The 21,903-nt window shown below is 44.7% G+C and overlaps 1 protein-coding gene across 5 annotated transcripts in view; it reads left to right on the forward strand.

The window, feature by feature from the left end:
* LOC132395345 (NEDD8 ultimate buster 1-like) overlaps positions 1-15,631 on the forward strand; it is a 30,192-nt gene extending 14,561 nt beyond the window's left edge. For 4 of the 5 annotated variants that reach the window (XM_059971815.1, XM_059971814.1, XM_059971816.1 and 1 more), the window contains exons 8-13: positions 1,744-1,930; positions 6,579-6,686; positions 8,363-8,515; positions 9,853-9,963; positions 12,224-12,326; positions 13,638-15,631. In XM_059971815.1, the coding sequence (XP_059827798.1) occupies positions 1,744-1,930; positions 6,579-6,686; positions 8,363-8,515; positions 9,853-9,963; positions 12,224-12,326; positions 13,638-13,798 (823 nt within the window). In that variant the 3' untranslated portion in view covers positions 13,799-15,631. Of the gene's footprint in view, positions 1-1,743; positions 1,931-6,578; positions 6,687-8,362; positions 8,516-9,852; positions 9,964-12,223; positions 12,327-13,198; positions 13,571-13,637 lie in introns of those variants that run through there. The other variant, XM_059971817.1, reaches the window with a different exon arrangement.
* Positions 15,632-21,903: the final 6,272 nt, after the last annotated feature.

A 21,903-nucleotide genomic window follows, 5' to 3' on the forward strand; every position in this document is an offset into this window, starting at 1 on the left:
GTATATTTTTATGTTGTTGTTGTTCCTTGTGGCCCATCGGGCAGCATTTTTGCTGTTCCTGTAGTATTTGGCTGTTTTTTTAACGAGGCCAAGCTGCCAGTTCAACATTCAGCCCAGCACAGGGCCCAGCCAGATTCGAACCAGGGACCAATTGCCTCGAAGTTCAGTGAGAATACCACTACACCACCGGCCGGCTAAAGGTTTTGATGTCCATGTGACAAGTAGAGCTGATCATGAGGGCCATAGTGACAAGTGAACAGCCACAGCCTTTTCCCCGGGATAAGGAAGTCCACAACTGCAGGGTATGCATTTTAAGATTTAAATGGGGCCTGAGAGGCCCAGCTTGGTGAGTATACGGAGCAAGTTGTAAAGTGAAGTGGTGGATGGGAGTACACTATGATGTTTAGAAGGAATTTGGACAGTTATTGTACATGTCAGATGAGGTGAACAAGTTCTTCTTCCAAGATGGAGGAGCATCTTAAAGAGTGGCCGTGAGGAGGATGCAGGGAGAACTCACCAGCGACGCCAAAGTGACTGAAGAGATAGCTGGTCAACATTGGACTAACAACAGCTGGATTGGTGCAAGAGATTAGTACCCGGCATTAAAACCATTCTGACGTCCTTTAAAACTATCAAATGGTGAAAGGCCTTGATAGAGTGGATGTGGAGAAGCCTGGGACACAGCCTCAGAACAGAGGGGCTTCCTTTCAGGATGGAAATGAGGAGGAATTTCTTTTGTAAGGGAGTAGTGAATCTGTGGAATTTGTTGCTACAGGTGGCTGTGGAGGCCAAGTCTTGAAGTATATTGAAGGCAGAGGTTGTTAGATTTTTGATTGGTTAGGGCATGAAGGGCTACAGGGAGAAGGCAGGAGACTGGGGCTGTGAGAGAAACATTGGACCAGCCATGATGAAATGGCAGAGCAGACTCAATGGGCCAAATGGCCTAATTCTGCTCCTATATCTTATGGTCTAAATGAAAAATTTTTTAAAAAGATTATCTTTATTTGTCACATGTATATCAAAACACCAAAACATACAGTGAAATGCGTACTTTCTGCATTAAGATCCAACACAGCTAGAGAATTGTGCTGGGGACAGCCCACAAGTGTCACCACGAGTCTGGCACCAGAACAGGATGGGATGTCAACCTGAATTGGTATCAGACATTGGTGATGCCTACCTAGTATTGTGGGCAGTTTTGGTCACTTACCTACGGAAAAAATGGAAATAAGGTTGAAAGAGTGCAGAGAAAATTTACAAGGATTTTGCCGGGACTGGGATTTCAACATTTAAGGTAAGTTTGGGTAGATACATGGATGGGGAGGGGTACGGAGGGCTATGGTCCTGATGCAGGTCAGTAGGTGTAGGTGGTTTAAATGTTTTGGCATAGACTAGATGGGCTGAAGGGCCTGTTTCTATGCTGTACTTGGAATGTGGGAAGAAAATGGAGCACCCAGAGGAAACCCACACGGCCTCAAGGAGAAAATACAAACTCCCTAAAGGTAGCAGCAGGAATTCAAAGTGCAAAGGAACTTTATTATCAAAGTACGTATATAGCATGTTACCGTATGCAGCCCTGGGGTCCATTTGAATCCTGATTGGTATTCACTGGCACTGTGAAGCAATTATGCTAACCGCACCACCCTGTATCAGCTTAAACTCCACGTGCACCAGGAGATGAGGCGACGGGGTGGTTAGAATGTTCCACCTCGTATTGATTTGATGTGCATGCTGATTTTACAGGCAATGTAATGAGGAGCTGTTGAACAGTGTTGACAACTATGGAGTGCTGAATCTGGACATAACCTGGTGCTATCTCCAGCTGGACGGCATCCAGCTTCATACAGAGGCCGGAGAGAGGTTAGAAGGTGCCCAGGCATATTTCAACAAGTGTTTTGGAGAAAATCAGCATCGTCTTCAAGAACAAGAGGTTGGTGATCCTAATCCTTGCAAGCACACTAATACTATCTTCTAATACCAGGCAGCATGCATTTGAGGTGAGATAATTTCAAAGGAGATGTGAGGGGTAAGTGTTTTTTTACAGAATGGTGGGTGCCTGGAATGCCTGCCTGGGGTGGCAGGAGAGGCAGATACATTAGGAATTGTTTGGATAGGCACATGAATGAGAGGGAAACGGAGGGATATGGACATTGGCAGAAGGGATTAGTCTAGTTGGCCATTTGATTGCTAACTTAATTGGTTTGGTACAAAATTGCAGGCCGAAGGGCCGGTTCCTGTGCTGTACTGTTCTATGGTCTATGGTTGATGTCTACACCCATGATCTTCATTTAGACATTTACGGGAAAGTAGCCTCTGGCAAGGCAAGCATTTACTGCCTTTCCCCATTTGCCCCTGGAGTAGGTGGTGGTGAACCAGCAAGGTCCCTCGAGTGAAGTCCCATTCCTGAAGTCAATGTCCAGCTCTCTTATTGAGGGAAATTACTTGTGCTAGGATCTGGAGTCTCCCTTGTCCTTGGTGACAGCGATGGGAGTTTTGGAGGTGCTGGGTTTGTATATGTTAACGCTGTGGCAGTGGACCATTGAGGGTGAAGGGAGTGAGCTTTCAGGATTGTCGATGAGCTGTCAGTCAAGAGGGCTGGTTTGTTTTGGAGGGCCTCAAGGATTCTGAGCATTTTAGGGGCTGCCCTCATTCCTCAAGTAAGTAAAGACTACTCCTTTACACTGTGTCTTTTAGATAGTGCAATAATTCTGGGCTGCAAGAAAGACATCTAGACATTAACTTAATTTTATAGCCAAATGTATTATGTGACTGATCTTATGTCATTTTACATCAAAGTTTCTGCCTCCCCCTCAAAACTGGGCAGAAGATACAAAAGCCTGAAAGCACGTATCACCAAGCTCCAGCCTATAAGACCATAAGACATAGGAGCAGAATTAGACCATTCTGCCCATCGAGTCGCTTCTGGCATTCCATTATGGCTGATTTATTATCCCTCTCAATCCCATTCTCCTGCCTCCTCCCCTTAAACTTTGATGCCCATATTAACCAGGAACCTATTAACCTTCTCTTTAAAGAAGCATTCCCAATACCAAACCTGCAGAACGCCACTAGTCACTAGCAGTCTACCAGAAAAGGCCCTTTTTATACCCACTCTTTGCCTCCTACCAGACAGCCAATCTTCTAACCATGCTTGTATCTCCCCTATAGTACCATGGGTTCTTCTCCTGTTTAGCAAAGTCCAAGTCCAAGTACACAATGTCCATCAATTCTCTTTTGTCTGTCCTGCCACTTATTTCCACAAAGAATTCCAACAGATTTGTCAGGCAAGAATTCCCCTTAGGGAAACCGTGCTGAACTTGGCCTATTTTATCACGTGCCTCCAAGTACCCTGAAACCTCATCCTTAACAGACTCCAAACCTTCCCAACCATTGAGGTCAGACTAACTGGCCTACAATTTCCTTTCTTCTTCCTCTCTCCCTTCTTGAAGAGTGGAGTGACATTTGCAATTTTCCAGTCCCCCGTAACCATTCAAGGACAGCTTGTATCTCATTTCTATAAGATTATTAAACCATCCCATATTCAATACAGTGGACTCCTGACCTTACAATCTACCTCTTTATGGCCTTGCACTTTATTGTCTACCTGCACTGCACCTGCGTCGCTTCATTCTGCACTCTGTTATTGTTTGATCTTGTACTACCTCGGGTGTCGGAGTGGAGAAACGCCTCTAGCACGGGAAGTGAAAGGTGGTCCTTCCCTTTGCTAACCTGCAGTTCACCTTTGGGCAAGGTGTAGCACCTGCTTAGCCCCCGACCCCGATCAGGGTCACGTGAAGCCATGGGACCAGGTGGTGGATGATCGTATGAGCAGCTGGTGCAGATCACAAGTCCTGGTTATGTGACCGCTGACACCAGGCAGACAATCTCTGAAGAGTATTGACAATGACCCAACTTGTAAAGACACTGCCCAGAAGAAGGGAATGGAAAACCACTTCTGTAAAAAGACCAAGATTTCCCACATCATATGACACAGCAACGATGGAACAAATTACCCTAATGCACTGTTGTAATGAATTGATCTGTATGGATGGCAGGTCATTTTTCACCACAACCTCAACATATGTGACAATAACTGACCAATTTACAAATTTTACCTTACCATTGTTATAGACAATAGACAATGTTTTAGTGATGGGGACTCCATTAATGAGAACTGAGACTTCAACTTGCTGGGGACAGTCACATCTGACACATTTTCAACTGTGCCTACACACTTTGACCTGCTTCATTTCCTGAGCAGTCAATTCTACTGACCTGATTCAGCCTCAGTGGCCATCCCTGCTGTTGACCTAGTTTGAAGTTGCTGAAGATGGTGGGGTCAACTGTACAGTACTTCTGCAAAGGGTTGAGATATGTAACCTCCAACAAAGGTCTAAGTAGAGTGGATATGGAGAGGATGTTTCCTATAGTGGGGGGAGTCTAGGACCAGAGGACACAGCCTTGGAATAAAAGGACATCCCATTAGAACAGAGATGAAGAGGAATTTCTTTAGCCAGAGGGTGGCAAATCTGTGGGATTCATTTCCACAGACAGCTATGGAGGTAGAGTCATTAGTTATATTTAAAGCGGAGGTTGGTAGGTTCTTGATTAGTGAGGGAGTCAAAGGTTACGGGGCAAAAGCAAGAGAATGGGGTTGAGAAGGGCTCAATGAAATGCCATTGCAGACTCGATGGGCTGAATGGATGATTTTACTCCTATGTCTTATGGTCTTATAGTACAAAACAATCAGATAGTTTTGTCCTTGAAGTTTGTACTTGGTCAAGAGTCAATCACGCTCATATCACCTCTGGAATTTACATACCTGGATGAGGTCCATAGACAATGGTCCTGCTGAACCCTAAACTGGACAGCTTGATAGATCACTTTGTCTGTGATTCAGGGTAGACGGCATGGTAGTGTGACGCCTTACAGCTCCAGCAGTCAGGGTTCAATTCCCGCAACTTTCAGTATGGAATCTGTACTTCCTCTTCGTGTCTATGTGGGTTTCCCCAGGGTGTGCTGATTCCCTCCCACATTCCAAATGCATATAGGTTATGATTAGTTAGCATTCTATGTTGGCACCAGAAGTGTAGCAACACTTACAGGCTGCCCAGCACAGTCTTCGGATTGTGTTGGTCATTGATTAACACACTTATTAACTCATTAACATGCTTCTCTGTATGTTTCGATTAGAAACATAGAACCATAGAACATTACAGCACAGAGACAGGCCTTTTGGCCCTTCTTGGCTGTGCCAAACCATTTTTCTGCCTGGTCCCACTGACCTGCACCTGGCCCATATCCCTCCATACACCTCTCATCCATGTACCTGTCCAAGTTTTTCTTAAATGTTAAAAGTGAGCCTGCATTCACCACTTCATCTGGCAGCTCATTCCACACTCCCACCACTCTCTGTGTGAAGAAGCCCCACCCTAATGTTCCCTTTAAACTTTTTCCCCTTCACCCTTAACCCGTGTCCTCTGGTTTTTTTCTCCCCTGGCCTCAGTGCTTACATTCACTCTATCTATACCCATCATAATTTTACATACCTCTGTCAAATCTCCCCTTTTTCTTCTATGTTCTATGTTTTGTTTTTGTTAGAACATTCTTCTATATTCTAAGTCCTAACCTATTCAACTAACCTATTAACCTATACGTCTGACAAATAAAGTTATCTTTAACCTTTAAATTGACTGTTCAATAATTGATGTTTGGATTTTTTGAACCAGCTGTACCAGAAATAACTAACATAATTGAATAAAGTACCTATGATGCAGCTTCTGGATGTCCACTCTGTCTACACACACGGCTACATTATTAGGTACCTCCGGTATGTTCATGGTCTTCTGGTGCTGTAGCACATCCACTTCAAGGTTCTGTTGTTGTATGTTCACAGATGCTCTTCTGCACTTCTCCGTTGTAACGCGTGGTTACTTGAGTTACTGTTACCTTCCTGTCAGCTTGACCCAGTCTGGCCATTCTCCCCGACCTCTCTCACTAACAAGGTGCTTTCATCCACAGAACTGTGGCTCACTGGATGATTTTTGTTTCTCCACACCATTCTCTGTAAACTCTAGAGACTGTTGTGCATGAAAATCCCAGGAGATCAGGAGTCTCTGAGGGCCTCAAACAACCACATGTGGCACTAACTATCATTCCGCGGTCAAAGTCACTTAGGTCACATTTCTTCCCCATTCTGATGTTTAGTCTGAACAACAACTGAACCTCTTGACCGTGTCTGCATGCTTTTACACATTGAGTTGCTGCCACATGATTGGCTGATTAAATATTTGCATTACTGAGCAGGTGTACCTAATAAAGTGGCACAGAGTGTTTGCGGCAGCAGTGGCCAATATTTAAAGACATCCTTTTCAGGTGATTGTAGGAAAGTTTCAGGGAGATGTCAGGTGTAGGTCTTTACACAGAAAGTGGTGAGTATCTGAGATGAACTGCCAGAGGTGGTGGTATAGGTAGATGCAATAGGGACATTTAGGATTAGTTTGATCACGAAGCAGGTTTAAATAGCATAACGTTGTGGGCCAAAGATTCCACATTTTTGTATGTTCTATGTTCCACAGGACAAGAGTGGAAGACACAGAATCCTGAAACTACGGCTTCTGGTGCTTTGGGGAGTATGGTTCTTCTATGCCAAAAAATTGCCCCAATCCAGGAGGGACTTTGGTGAGGTAAAGCATTTAGTTTCAGGTTAAAATGTCAAGTTCCCAGATTTCTCTTTTCTCATTCAAGCAAGTGATGAGCTTGGTGCTTGAGGGAGTTGGGAGGGTTTACATTTTGACCCAAAGATTGATGGTGGTGTAGATGGTGTCGAAGGTTGCCATAAGGTGTCAATTGGACAATGTCAGGATATTGGAGAAGTGACAGGTGGAGTTCAACTCAGGGAAGTGTGAGGTGATTCATTTTGGAAGGTCAAATCTGAAGATAGAATACAGCGTTATTGGCAGTGTGAAAGAACAGAGAGATCTTGAGGTCACGTCCATTGATCCCATAATGTTGGTGCACAAGTTGATAGGGTGGTTAAGAAGGTGTATGGTGTGTTAGCCTTCATAAATTGAGGGATTGAGTTTAAGATTCATGAGATGATGTTGTAGCTCTGTAAAACTCTGGTTAGACCACATTTGTCCGAGCACAAAGAAGGGGAGGACTTTCTGCAATGTGCTCCTGACAACCTCCTTGGACTGTGTGTAACTTGGTTTGTTATTTCTTATTCTATTACTTGGAATATTATGTTCAGTTCTGATCGCCTCATTCTAGGAAGGAGGTGGAAACATTAGCGAGAATGCAGGGGAGGTTTCAGAGGATTCTGCCTGGATTGGAGAGCATGTCTTATGGAGATAGGTTGAGTGAGCTGGGGCTTTTCTCCGTGGAGTGAAGGAGGATGAGAGATGAATTATAAAGGTGTACAAGATGATAAGAGGCATAAATCGTGGATGACCAAAGATAATACGAGAGAACATAATTTTAAGGTGATTGGAGGAAGGTATAGTGAGGATGTCAGAGAACGGTTTTAGACACAGAGAGTGGGAATTGTGTGGAACACCCTGCCAGGAGTGGTGGTAGAGCCATATACATTAGGGACATTTAAGAAACTCTTAGGTATGTACATATATGATAGAAAATGGAGAGCTTTGCAGGACTGAAGGGTTAAATTGAGTAGGTTAAAAGGCTGGCGCCACATCATGGGCTGAAGAGACAGTACTGTGCTGTAGTGTTCTAGGTTCTTTGTTAAAGGAATGAAGAAGGTTAGGGGCAGGTGAGAATGGATGCAGTGTACCTATTTTCTCACAGTATTCAGCCTTTCTAATATCAGAAGAGTTCCTTGGTTTATAAGTAATAGCAATTGAAATTTGGCTGAGTCACATATCGTTATTATGACAGGAAAAGAATTTAAGAAGCAAACAAACCCGTAGATGCAGGGGTCTGAAGTAAAAACCTCAGCAGGTCTGGCAGCATCTATGGAAATGAATAAACCATCAACGATTCAGGCGAAGACCCTTCTTTGGACTAAAATATCGACTATTTATTTCCCTCAATAGCTGCTGCCTGACCTGCTGACTTCATCCAACATTTTGTGTGTGTTGCTTTGGATTTCCAGCATCTGTAGTATATCTTGTTTTATTTTCTTTGAAATGTCAACTTTGTCTTTCTGTCCGTGGATGCTGCCTGACCTGCTGAGTACTTTTAGCAAACAAAGGTCAAAAAAAGTCTAAAAGGAGCAGAGAGAGGTAGAGAGTGAATCTCACTGTTCTACGCTGTTTCTCGTGCTGAGCCCAGCAAAGCCTCAATGCTTTATCAATACTGGTGAGCCACCTAAAGAGCTTGTTGTGCATCCTTCCACATTTAGGCAGAAGAGCTGCTGGATCAGCTGTTGGTGGACGATCTTTCAGTGTCCACCCTTGTGAACGAAGGCTACAGTGCCAGGGAAGCCCGCCTTGCTTTACGAGCCATGGATGGTAAAATCGAGGAGGCCAAAGCATACATTGAAGAAAAGAGACAGGTTAGTGCCTCAAGGGGTAATCTTAGAGTCATAGAGCAGTACAGCTCAGAAACAGGCCCTTCAGCCCATCTAATCCATGCCAAACTACTATTCTGCTTAGTTCCATTTGCCTGCACTCAGACCACAGCTCTCCCATCCATGTACCTATCTAAACCTCTTGTACATGCTGAAACCAAACCCACATCCATCACTTCCACTGGCAGCTCGTCCCACACTCTCACCACCCTCTGAGTGAGGGAGTTCCTCCTCATGTTCCCCTTAAACATTTCACCTTTCGCCCTTCACCCATGACCTCTAGTTCTAGTCTCACCCAACCTCAGTGGAAAAAGCCTGTTTGCTTCACCCTATCTATACCCCTCATAATTCTGAATGCTTCTGTTAAATCTCCCCTCATTCCCCTACGCTCTTTTCCTAATCTAATCAACCTTTCCCCAAAACTCAGGTCCTCAAGTCCCAGCAACATCCTCGTAATTCTTTTTTGTTTACCGTTAGTGGAAATATTCTTAATTATAGACTTCCGAAACCCACCCTATTTGAAACTGTATCTATTGATCTTCGTACTCCTTTCCTGGTGTTAATGGGAATGCCATAATGGAATAATCCAACAGGTCGTCCCATTAATCCTTATCTATTAGCTGAAACATCAATCCATTGACCCGAATCTACCCCCCCCCCCACTCCGCACTCTGTCCCATTCCTCAGCTCTTTCCACTAATTCATTTATATCTTCCTTCTTCCAAGTACCAAGAACATGAGATAATGAGACAAAGAGCCCTGAAAAGTGAAATCATTTGTTGTAGCAACATTTCAATGATGGGGCGAGTGAGTGCAGTTAACCCCTTCTATTCAAGGCTGAGGGGTATTAATTGTTCTTGAACCTGGTGGTGCGAGTCCTGAAGCTCTTGTACCTCCTACCTGATGGCAGCCGTGAGAAGAGAGCATTGAAGTGGATGGGCTAAGCTGCAGAAGACCACAAACATACACTCAGTGGCCACTTTATTGGGTACGGGAGGTAGTTATTAAAGTGGCCACTGTCTGTCTGATCTACTTTATGTATTGCTCTGTCCTGCTGTCACAAAACAAATAATTCCACAATAATTAAACCGGATTCTGATTCCGGTGGCGATACAGGAGGGGTGATGGTCGATACGGGCTACCCCCAGCACAATGTCGGACTGTGTTGGTCGTTGACACGTACGATGCATTTCACTGTAGGTTTCGATGTACGTGTGACAAATAAAGGCAATGGGTGATCTTCAGTGGGTAGCCGTTCCTCACTGCCTCAGTTACTCTGCTCCAGGCAAGTCAAGCTTTTCTCACTTCCCGGTTTTGAACAGGAGCAGAGAACAGCGGAGATGAGAAGGCAAGGACTCCACGGGCCCGGTGACACAGACAATTCAGAACACGGCTCGCCCGAGAGGGATGGGTCGCCTGATCAGATAAACCAGGTGAAGTAAAACACAACCAGAAGAGGTAAAATAAAAACTCGGAACTCGGTCACAGACTGTGACACCATTACAATAAAGAACATAAAATAACATAAGAGCAGTAGTAAGCCAAACAGCCCAACAGGTCTGGTCCACCATTCCATCATGAGTGATTTATTATACATCTCAACACATTCTCCTGCCTTCTCCTTTGACACCCTGACTAATCAAGAACCTATCAACCTCTGCTTTAAATATACCCAATGATGTGGCATTGAATTCCACAGATTCATCACCCTGTGGCTGAAGAATTTCCTCCTCATCTCTGTTCCAAAGGGATGTCCTGGAATCCTTGTGTCCTCTGGTCCTAATTCCCCAACAATAGGGAAGATCTTCTCCACATCCACTCTATCTAGGCCTTTCAATATTCAATATTGAAATTCCAATAAGGTCCCCGTCCCATTCTTCTAAACTCCACTGAATACACTCCCAGAGCCATTAAATGCTCTTCATGCATTAACCCTTTCATTTCTCAGAGCTGGCTAATCAGTTATGTATGTTAACCTGAAGACCCTATGTTGGCCTCTGTAAAATCCCTGTTTTAGCAAGTGTCTCCCTCAAGTGCTACCTCACTACTAGCCCAGGGACTCCCATGTTATTGGTAATCAGTTTATTATTATTTTGCATACCAAAATCCAGTGCAAATCTTTGTTTTGCATGTCTCCCATACAGTATATCAGTCCATCGGGGGTAGAACAAGGGGTAAAACAGTAATGAGAATATAATGTTACAATTATAAAGAAAGTGCAGTGCAGGATGAGGTAATCTTCTCACGGTGGGATAGAAGCTGTCCTTGAGTCTGCTAGTCTGTGTTTTCTACCTTCTCCCCAATGGAAGAGAGGAGAAGAGAGAATGACTGGGGTGGGAGGGGACTTTGATTTATGTTTTCCAAGACAGCGGGAAGTGCAGACAGAGCCCATGGCGGGGAGGCTGGTTTCCGTGATGTGGCCACGGCTTCTGCCGTTCCTTGCGGTCTTGGGCAGGGCAGTAGCCAAAAGGAATGCAGCTGAATAGGATACTTTCTATGGTCCATCTATAAAGGTCACCCCACCTCTTCTTACTGCACGTGCCTTTTAATCCAGGCAGCATCCTGGTAAACCTCTTCTGCACCCTCTCTAAGCCTGCACATCCTTAACATAGCAGCCAGAATTGAGTGCAAAATCCCGGCTGTGGCCTAATCATGTGGCTGCCCTGAATGAACAGCAGCAGGCATCCAATTTTTGGTGCTCCCAGAGCGTGGAATAGTTGCCGGTGTCCCTTCAAGACTCAGACCACCAATTACTGCCTGCCACACTCCTTCATCGATAGTCTGTTCTTTAGGGCCTCGTGCTGAGCACTCTGTGCTCAACGGTAGGAGTTCCATTTCTAGTACTATGCTTTGTGATTTTGGTGTCGTCTTGTTTATGTTGAGTCCAGATCAATTCTAGACCTCACTCAGCATGTGGGTTCACCGCCATCCATAGCTCTCTCATTACAAATCAAGTTTTATAATACTGCAGCTTAACTCAAAGCCTTCACTAATAAAGGCCAAACTCCTTCTTTATCAACTTGTGCATCCACCTTCAGGGAGCTACAGACCTGGACCCCAATATCCCTCTGTACTGAGCCCTTTGGAATACATAGAGGGGGTAGGGGTGACTAACTAGAATGGGTGATCAGGTTAATTGCCCGGGGGAGGAAAATGTCTAAGATGTTGTGAAGTATTTGTTTCGATAGCCCTATAGTGTTTTCCAGAAAGAACAATGAAGTGCAGAGCTTGTCTGTGAGGAGTTTGTGCATCCTCCCCTTGGCTGCAAGGGTTTCCTCCCACGGACATACCGGTTATGAGGGTAATTGGTCAGATGGGTGTAATTGAGCTGTGTGGATCAGTGGGCCTGCTACCATCCTGTTTCTATAATTGATAAAATTTTTAAAAGTATAGATCAGCACAACATTATGGGCCGAATGGCCTGCCCCATGCTGTACTGTTCTATGTTTTAAGGTACAATGGACACCCCATTGTTTCTGAAGAACGCTGGGGATAAATCTCTGTGGAATTGGTATTGGTCCTGCTGATATAACCATGTGCTGTCAAAGATGACAGACACAATAAACACAGGAGCAATCTTCAGTCTTCCAGTTAATGAACAGCAGCTCTTGACAAGGCAAGGCGGACAGGTTCAGATGGAAAGTGACGTTGACATGCATTAAGATAAACACTCTGTCTTGTGATGATGTTCAGGAGCCAACTATCAGTGCCAATTCCGTGCCTGTCGCTGGATCGAGTCTGTCACCTCCTGCAGATGGAACCTCGGCCTCGGCACCCACCGCCTCGGCACCAGCAGGTATGTCCGTAAGACCAAGGTGCAGAATTAGGCCACTTGGCCCGTCGAGTCTGATCCACCATTTCATCATGGCTGATTAATTAACCCTCTCAACCCCATTCTGCTGCCTTCTCCCCGTAACCTTTGATGCCCTGACAAATCAAGAGCATGCCAAACTGCGCTTTAAGTATACCCAATGACTTGGCCTGCACAGCAGTCTGTGACAATGAACTCCACAGATCCTCCACCGGCTGAGTAAAGAAATTTCTCCTCACCTCTGGTCCTAGACTCGCTCACTATTGGAATATCCTCTCCACATCCACACACACTCAGTGATTCAGGAACAGCTTCTTGCCCTCTGCCATCCAATTACTGAATAGACATTGAACACTCCCTCACTACTTTTTTAAGGTTTCTGTTTTTGACTAGTTACCTTAATTTAAAAATGTTATATATATATATATATATCTATATACTTAGAGTAATTCAGGTTTTTTTCTATATTTATCATGGTTTTTCATTGTACCACAGCTGCAAAGTTAACATATTTCATGAAATATGCCGGTGATATTAAACCTGATTCTGATTCCGATCCTATCCAGTCCTTTCAAAATTCAATAGGTTTCAATGAGATCCCACCTCACTCTTCTGACCTCTAGCGGGTACAGGCCCAGAGCCATCAAGTGGTCCTCATGTGTTAACCCCTTCATTCCGGAGATCATTCTCATGACCCTCTCCAAAGCCAGCACGTCCTTTCTTAGAGAAGGGCCCAAAACTGATCCCAATGCTCCAAGTGGCCGCTCACCAATGCCTTACAAAGCCTCAGCATTACATCCTTGCTTATGTATCTTAGTTGTCTTGAAATTAATGTTAACGTTGCATCCTTACCACAGACTCAACCTGCATGGATGGAGGCCAATGAAACATTCAAAATCATTTGATCATATCTCCAACCCGCCATCCTGATCTTTTCTATAGCAGGGTGGAAAACTGAATTCGTGCAATATTCCAAATGGAGGCTCACCAACATCTTGTAAAGCTGCAAGATGACCTCCAACTTCTATACTCAATGCCCTGACTTGGGAAGGCCAGCCTGTCTATCTGTGGCATCTCTTTCAGGGACTGTGTACATGTACTCGAGGTTTCTTCTGTAAAGCTCCTAGATGCTTCCTGAAATGTTTTTAATAATGGATATGGAGAAAGTAAGCATAGCAAAGGGATTTGCATGCCTTCAAACACGTGTCCTATGGGTCACAGAACTAGATAAGGTGGTTTCATCAGACCACTGGGATTATCTTTGTGGTTTTAAGGTATTTATTTCCTGATTATTAGGAGCCCAAAGTAGTGATGCAGAAGATGAAATATTGAGAGAAATCCTGCAATACCTACCTAACGATATCGATGACTACATCGACCTGTCCCTGGAGGATGAGGAAGCCATTGTGCGTGAATACAAGACCAAGATATTGGACTCAGAACAGCGTGGCAGCTAAAAGTGAATCGGATTCTGATCAAAGTCACAGCAAATGACCTCTCCAGGTTCCTGAAGAGATGCAATGGCCAACAATCTGCACGTTTACAGAACACCAACAGCCACCCCCCCCCCATGCAGCCAAGCACAATCCCAGAAGACACAGAAGCAGAATTAGGCCATTCGGCCCACAGAGTCTGACCTGTCGTCCTATATTATCCCTCTCAAACCCATTCTCCAGCTTTCCCCCTGTTCCCTTTGACACACTTACTAATCGAGAACCTATCAGCCCCCACTTTAAACATCGCCAATGACTTGGCCTCCACAGCTGTCTGAGGCAATAAATTCCACAGATTCACCACCCTCTGGCTAAAGAAATTGCTCCTCATCTCTCTTCTAAAGCAATGTCCTTCTATTCTGAGGCTGTGCCCTCTGGTCCTAGACTCCCCCACTGCAGGAAAACATCATCTCCACTGGCCATCAGAGAGGTGATGTATTTTGACAGGCTGGTCGATCAAAGTGTCGATTTAGACCTATCCTACTCCATAGTGGCTTTCAAGCTGATGGAATACGATCAGCAGATCCCCTACACACACCTGCCACCTGTTTTGCTCCATTCCCTAATAGGAGATCCAGTGTCGCAGCCCTCCTCACTGCGATCTCAAGGAAACTTTTCCGAATACATTTGACAGCAAACATAGTTGGGAGATGATAGAAAGTATAAATAATGATGCTTTAAACAGTAAGCAGATCAAACAGCGCCTGTATGGATCAGAAACAATCAACGTAACTTCACATTTGAACCTGTCGTTCCACACTGCTGCCTGACCTGGTGTCTGTTTATAGCATTTTCTGTCCTGATGCTAGATTTTCAATGTTACTTTGATTTTGGAAAATACTCCCAGTGGCTACTTTATTAGGCGGAGGAGGTGACTGCTCTGACCCATCCACTTCCAGTTTCAGAGATGCACGCCACTGGTATAATGCGCGGTGTTACGAATGAGGAGCAACTCTGATGGGCAGAAGGGTACAAAGTCGCCCCCCCCCCCTTTTTGGAGAAATCGCAAATCGCTTTTATTTCAAGGCTGCTACCAAGGAAATGAAAGGGACAAAAGGAAATCTGCCAAGACAGTTGTTATTGATAAACAGCTCATGTCAGTTAATGAGAGAGAGACAACGCAGAGATACACAAAGTGGAATGTCTCCTCCTAACAAAAGTGGAACGGAACCACTGATTACTGCTATTGTCTCTTGGAGAAGGAATTGTGTATTGAGTACTGTACTATTCATTGAAACCCCTCAGGGGGCAACCAGACTGGGCTGGGTTTGATGGATTGCATCATCCCAACCTGATTGACACCTGAGCTCCCGTGAGTGGGGATAAAAGTATGGCCTGGGGAAACACCCCTCAGACGCACCAAGAGAGATGCTACGAGACCGGTGGGGGCTTGTGTGTGTCTACCCTTGCCTGAGTGATGAGTCCGCCACGGAACGGTCTAGCTAAAGGACGGAGGGGTCATACATGAATGGCCAAAACAACAACGAATCAATGGATCAAGATCGTAAAGGAAAGTCAGCAAGTCAATAGCTGTTACTGCTCTCTCTCTCTCTCTCTCTCTCTCTCCAATAATTGCAACACAGCGACCAACAACTACCGCAGCCTGCATGAACTGAACTGAACTTAATATTTCCATTGGACAATTCATTATCCCCTAGACAACGATAGAGCTTATTTCTTATTGATTATTATTATACCCGCACTTTTAGGTTTAGTATTGATGACGTATATTATCTGTATATTTGCATTGATATTATTTTTGTGTATTTTGACTAATAAATACTGTTAACAATAGTATCACCAGACTCCAACGGATACTCCTATCTTTGCTGGTAAGACACCCAGTTATGGGGTTCGTAGCAGTGGTTATTTGAGTTACTGTCAGCTTGCACCAGTCTGACCATTCTCCTCTGATTAACAAAGAGTTTTTGCCCCATAGAACTGCCACTCACTGGATGTTTTTTTTTTGTTTCTCGCACCATCCTCTATAATTTCTAAAATCCCAGGAGATCAGCAGTTTCTGAGATACTCAGACCACCCCGTCTGGCACCAGAGAGAATCAAAGTCACTTAGGTCACATTTCTTCTTCATTCTGATGTTTGGTCTGAACAACAATTGAACCTCTTGACCTTGTCTGTGTGCTTTTATGCATTGAGTTGCTGCCACATGATTGGCGGATTAGATATTTGCATCAACAAGCAGCTGTATCAAACTGTGCTACTGTGCACTAGTAGCAAAAGATGTGCACACACTCCTTAGAGAGATCATTACTCCAATCTTTGTCATCTGCAGATTTAGCAGCCCATCCCTCCATTTACTCATCCAAGTAATTTATAAAAATCACAAAGAGGAGGTGTCTCAGAACAGATGCCTGCAGAACACCACTGGTCACTGACCTCCAGGCAGAATATATTCCATCTACAACTACCCTCTGCCTTCCGTGGACTTTTGTCCACAGAATCCACAAAACCATTTCCCCCTGTATCCCATGCTTCCCGGCTTTGTGAATGGGCCTACCGGGGGAACCTTGACAGATGCCTTACTTAAATCCCTATACACCATATCCACTGTTCTACCTTCATCAATTTGCTTTGTCACTTCATTGAAAAACTCAATTTGACTCACGAGGCACGACCTGCCCCACACAAAGCCATATTGAATATCCCCAATAATGTAAAGTTTCTCCAAATACCCATCAATCCTGTCTCTAAGAATCTTTTAATCATTTCCATTAGTTTAAGGTAAGGCTCTCTGGTCTATAATTCTTAGCATTGTCCCTGTAACTTTTCTTGAACAACGGAACAACATTTGCCACCTTCCAATCCTCTGATACATCTCCTCCGCAGGAGAGACCATCATCAATGACCCCTCAATCTTTTCCTTCACATCCTGTAGTAGCTTTGGTTATATCCCATCCAATCCCAAGGACTTGTCAATCCTAATGTTTTTCAGAAGCTGCAACGCCATCTCTCTCTTAGCCTCAACGTGCTCCAGCACATCTTCCTGTTCTACACTGACCTCACGTTCAACTCCCTGGTGAATACTGAAGTAAAGTATTTATTAAAGTCCTCCTTGACCTCCTCCACCTCCAGAAATGCTTCCCCCTTCATCACCGATCTGTCCCACCCTCACTCTAATCATCCTCCTGTTCATTTATGTGTAGAACACCTCAGAGTTTTCCTTAATCCTACTCTCCAAGACATTCTCAAATCTCCTTTTTGCTCTCCAAAGTCTCTTCCTTAGATCCTTCCTGGCTACCTCGTCAAACTCAAGAGCCTTGTCTGAAGTTTGCTCCCTAACAAGTACGCTTCCTTCTTCCTCTTGACTAAATGTCTCAACTCTCTTGGTTCCTACCATCCTTTCCCTGCCTCAATGGATCAAACCCATCCAGAACCCAATGCAATTGCTTCTTAAAAAACTTGCGCATTTCTGCTGTGCCTTTTCCTGAGAACCTCTACACCTAATTTACACTACCAAGTTCCTGTTTAATACCATTGTAATGTGGACTCTCCAAGTTGAATACTTAGCCCAATCATCTGCTTCTGTTTTTGTCCACAGCTATAGGGAGTTGTTGTCACTATGTCCAAAATGCTCGCCCACTGAGAAATCTATCACCTGACCGCATTCATTACCTAGTACTAGATCCAGTAAGGCCTTTCCTAGAGTTCACATAATCTGTGAGGAAGCCTTCCTAAACAAGCCGAACAAACTCTGTCCCATCTACAACTTCTGCAGTTAGGAGTTGCCAATCAATATTAGGGAAGAGGATGACAACCTGTTATTTTTGTGCCTTTCCAAATTCTGGCCACTTATCTGCTCGTCAGTGTCCCAGTGACTGAAGGGCTTTTAGGCAGCATCTATGGAAAAGAGTGAACAGTCAACGTTTCAGGCCTGATGAAGGGTCTCGGCCCAAAAAAGCCAACTTTTTACTCTTTTCCATAGATGCTGCCTGGCCTCCTGAATTTCTCCAGCATTTGTGTGTCTTGTTTGGAATTCTAGCTTCTGCAGATTCTCTTGTCCAGGAGCAGAATTAGCCCATTTGGCTTATTGAATCTTCTCCGCCATTTCATCGTGGCTGATCCATTTCCCTTTCAGCCCTAATCTCCTGTCTTCTCCCAGTAACCCTCCATGCCCTGACTAACCAAGAATCTATCAACCTTTGCCTTAAATATACCTAATGGCTTAGTCTCCACAGCGGCCTGTTGCAACAAATTCCACAGATTCACCATTCTCTGGCTAAAGAAATTCCTCCTCATCTCTGTTCTAAAAGGACACCCCTCTATTCAGCATTACACCTTTGCTTATATATTCTAGTCCTCTTGAACTGACTGCTTTAACATCTCAAGAATCCTGCACAAGGACTCACGAGTTCCCTCTGCACCTCTGATTTCTCTATTTTCTCCCCATCTAGAAGTAGTCTACACCTTTATTCCTTCTACCAAAGTCTGTGACCAAAAACTTACCTACATTATACTCCACCTGCCACTTCTCCCCCACTCTCCCAATCTGTCTAACTTCTTCTGCAGATTCCCTACTTCCTTAAGGCTACATTGCTCCTCCATCATCCACAAACTTGGCTACAAAGTCATCAATTGCATCATAGAACATAGAATAGTACAGCACATTACAGGCCCTTCGGCCCACAATGTTGTGCCAACCCTCAAACCCTGCCTCCCATATAATCCCCCACCTCCATCTACCTGTCTAGTAGTCTCTTAAACTTCACTAGTGTATCTGCCTCCACCACTGACTCAGGCAGTGAATCAAGTCTGCTGATGCAGGAAATCTAGAGCAACACACACAAAATGCTGGAGGAACTCAGCAGGCCAGGCAGCATCTGTGGAAATGAATCAACAGTTGATGTTTTGGGCCAAGTCCCTTCTCCAGGTCTGGAAAGGAAGGGAGAGGATGCCAGAACATGAAGGTGGGGAGAGGGGAAAGAGGCTAGCTGGAAGGTGATAGATAAAGTCAGGTGGGGTGGAAAGGTAAAGGACTGGAGAAGAAGGACTCTGATAACAGAGGAGAGTGGACCACAGGAGAATAGGAAAGAGGGGAACCAAGGGGAGGTAATAGGCAGGTGAGAAGAGGTAAAAGGCCAGAGTGAGGAATAGAGGGAGATGGTGGGGGGGGAGTGAATATTTTTTACCAGAAGGAGAAATCAATATTCATGCCATCAGGTTGGAGGCTACCCAGGTGGAGTAAGATGCTTCTCTTTCACCCTCAGGGGGGCTTCATCATGGCACAAGAGGAGGCCATGGACCAACAAGTCGGAAAGTGAATGGGAATCAGAAATAAAATGTTTGGCCACCAGAAAGATCCACTTTTGGCAGAGGGAGCAGAGGCATTTGATGAAGCAGTCCCCCAATTTATGACAGGCCTTACCAACGTAGAGAAAACAATAGACAACCTCAGCAGATTCACAGGTGAAGTGTTCCCTCACCTGGAAGGACTGTTTGGGGCCCCGAATAGAGGTGAGGGAGAAGGTGTTTGGGGTGGATAAGAGGAATTCTATCTCTATCACGACATGGGGAAGATGGGATGTTTGGGAAATGCAGGAGATGCGGGTGAAGGCAGCGTCAATAGTAGAAGGAGGACATCTCTGATATTCTGGAACGGAAAGTTGCATCCTGGGAACAGAGGTGAAGAAACTGAGAAAAGGGAATAGCATGTTTACAGGAAACAGAGTGGGAAGATATATAGTCAAAATAACTGTGGAAATCAGTAGGTTTATGAAAGATGTCAGTTAACAGTTTGTCTCCAGAGTTGGAGACAGAGAGATCAAGAAAGAGAAGGGAAATGTCAGGAAGAGACCAGGTGAATTTAAGGGCAGAGTGGAAGTTTAGAGGCGAAGTTGATGAATTGACGAGCTTAGCATGAAGCAGCACCAAGGCAGTCATCAATATAGCAGAGGAAGAGTTACCAGGACAATATTACCAGGGGAGGCTTGGAACATGGACTGTTTTACGCAGCAAACGAAGAGGCAGGCATTGCTGGGCCCATGCAGGTGTCCATGGCTACCGCTTGAATCTGGAGAAAGTGGGAGGAGCTGAACAAAACCACTATTCACCAGCAGCCAACCAAAAGAAGTTCCCCTTTATTCCCACTCTTTGCCTCCTGCTGGTCAGCCAATCTTTTATCAATGCTCCCTGCAATACTGTGGGGTCTTACCTTGTTAAACAGCCACATGTGCCGGACCTTGTCAAAGACCTTCTGAAAATCCAAGTAACAGACAGACAGACAGACTGACTTACTTTATTGATCCCGAGGGGAAGTTGGGGAAACAACATCCACTGACTCTCCAAGCAACACACACAAAATGTGAACTCAGCAGGCCAGGCAGCATCGATGGAAAAGAGTGAACAGTCAATGTTTCAGTCCGAGATCGTTCGGCACGACTGAGATGCCAAGCATTATGTGTGTGTTGCTTGGATTTCCAGCACCTTTCTCTAGTTTCCACAGTCTTTCCTTTGTCTATTCTGCCTGTTCTTTCCTCAAAGAATTCCAACAAATCTGTCAGGTAAGTATTCCCCTTAAGGGAATCATGCTGATTTTAGCCTATTTTATCATGCGAGTACTCCGACACATCTTTAATAATGGACCCAACGTCTTGCCAGTTAGTGAACAGGCTAACTGGCCTTACATTTCCTCCCTTCTTAAAGACTGGTGAACTTTCCAGCGTCCGCCTTCTTGGTGACCACAGGTGCAAAGTATTCATCTATTACTTTGCCATCATCCTCACACTCCAAGCAGAAACTCCCCCTTTAACCCTGAACAGTCCTAGCCTCTAGCAGGTTAACCACTTGTTTTTAGTGCACATAAAAATCCCTTGAAATTTTAATTTCGTGTCCCCTTTTAATGGACGAGGATTTTCTGTTCAAGGGCATTGGTGTTTTCATACCAGGCTCTGATGCCACACTCTCTACCACGCCAGGGTTTTAGATACCGTGCCAACTTCTAAGTAGAGTTACTGCTCTCCGTGCTTCATAATGACCTATTATGTGGTGAGCCCAAGACTGGTCCTTGGAAGTGATAACAGCAAGGAATTTAAAGTTGCTGATCCTCTCCACCTCTGATCCTGCTCTGTTCTGCCGAAGAGGACTAACTCAGGAACCTCTGGTTTCTCCTCCTGAAGTCAATAAAGGCAGTGGATGGTGTCTACATGGACTTTATCAAGGCTTTTGACAAGGTCCCACATGGGAGATTGCTGAAGAAGTTTCAGTCGTTTGGCAATCACGATGAGGGAGTAAATTGAATTAGACATTGGTTTTACAGGAAAACCAGTGTGACATACTGTACGGCTTCGCTGATAATGTAATGGTTTCTCTGCAGCAGCCATGTTTGGGTTATGACTAGCGATAACGGGGCTTGAAGTGCTGTTGTTCTTTCTTGTGGGTCTGGAAGAGAGGTTTTCACGGTCTTTGGTCAGCAAGGGGAGAAGAAGGAAGACGCGTGTGGAGAGTGCTGGGAGACCACCGGTCGGAGTGGACGGGGAGCGAGGGTCCGAAGATCGGCAACGCTCGGAGGAGGTCGATGGTTGAGGAATGGCGGTATTTGTGAGCTCCAAGGTGCACTTTTGACTTTTCTCCTAAAGTGAGCCCTTTTTCTTTTTCTTTTCTTTACTAACCCTATACTCAGATGAAGATTTATAAAGTTCAATCAGTTAATTGCGTATGGTGTACTGTCTGGTATTCTGCGGTGTGGATTTGTAACTGGGCAACACATCACGCAGCAACCACACAAACGAGATTTCTCAGTTTGGCGGGGCCAGAAGTTTGTCATCCCCTAGACCAGGGGTCAGCAACCTTTACCACTGAAAGAGCCACTTGGACCCGTTTCCCACAGAAAAGAAAACACTGGGAGCCGCAAAACCCGCTTGACATTTAAAATGAAATAACACTGCATACAACGTTTTGTTTTGCCTTTATGCTATGTATAAACAAACTATAATGTGTTGCATTTATGAAATTGATGAACTCCTGCAGAGAAAATGAAATTACATTTCTGCATGCAACAAAAACATTTTGAACTCCGAAAAAAAGACGTTGGGTTGAAGGTTACTTTTAAGTAAA

This window comes from Hypanus sabinus, chromosome 6 (assembly GCF_030144855.1).
Source record: "Hypanus sabinus isolate sHypSab1 chromosome 6, sHypSab1.hap1, whole genome shotgun sequence".
Classification (NCBI taxonomy): domain Eukaryota; kingdom Metazoa; phylum Chordata; class Chondrichthyes; order Myliobatiformes; family Dasyatidae; genus Hypanus; species Hypanus sabinus.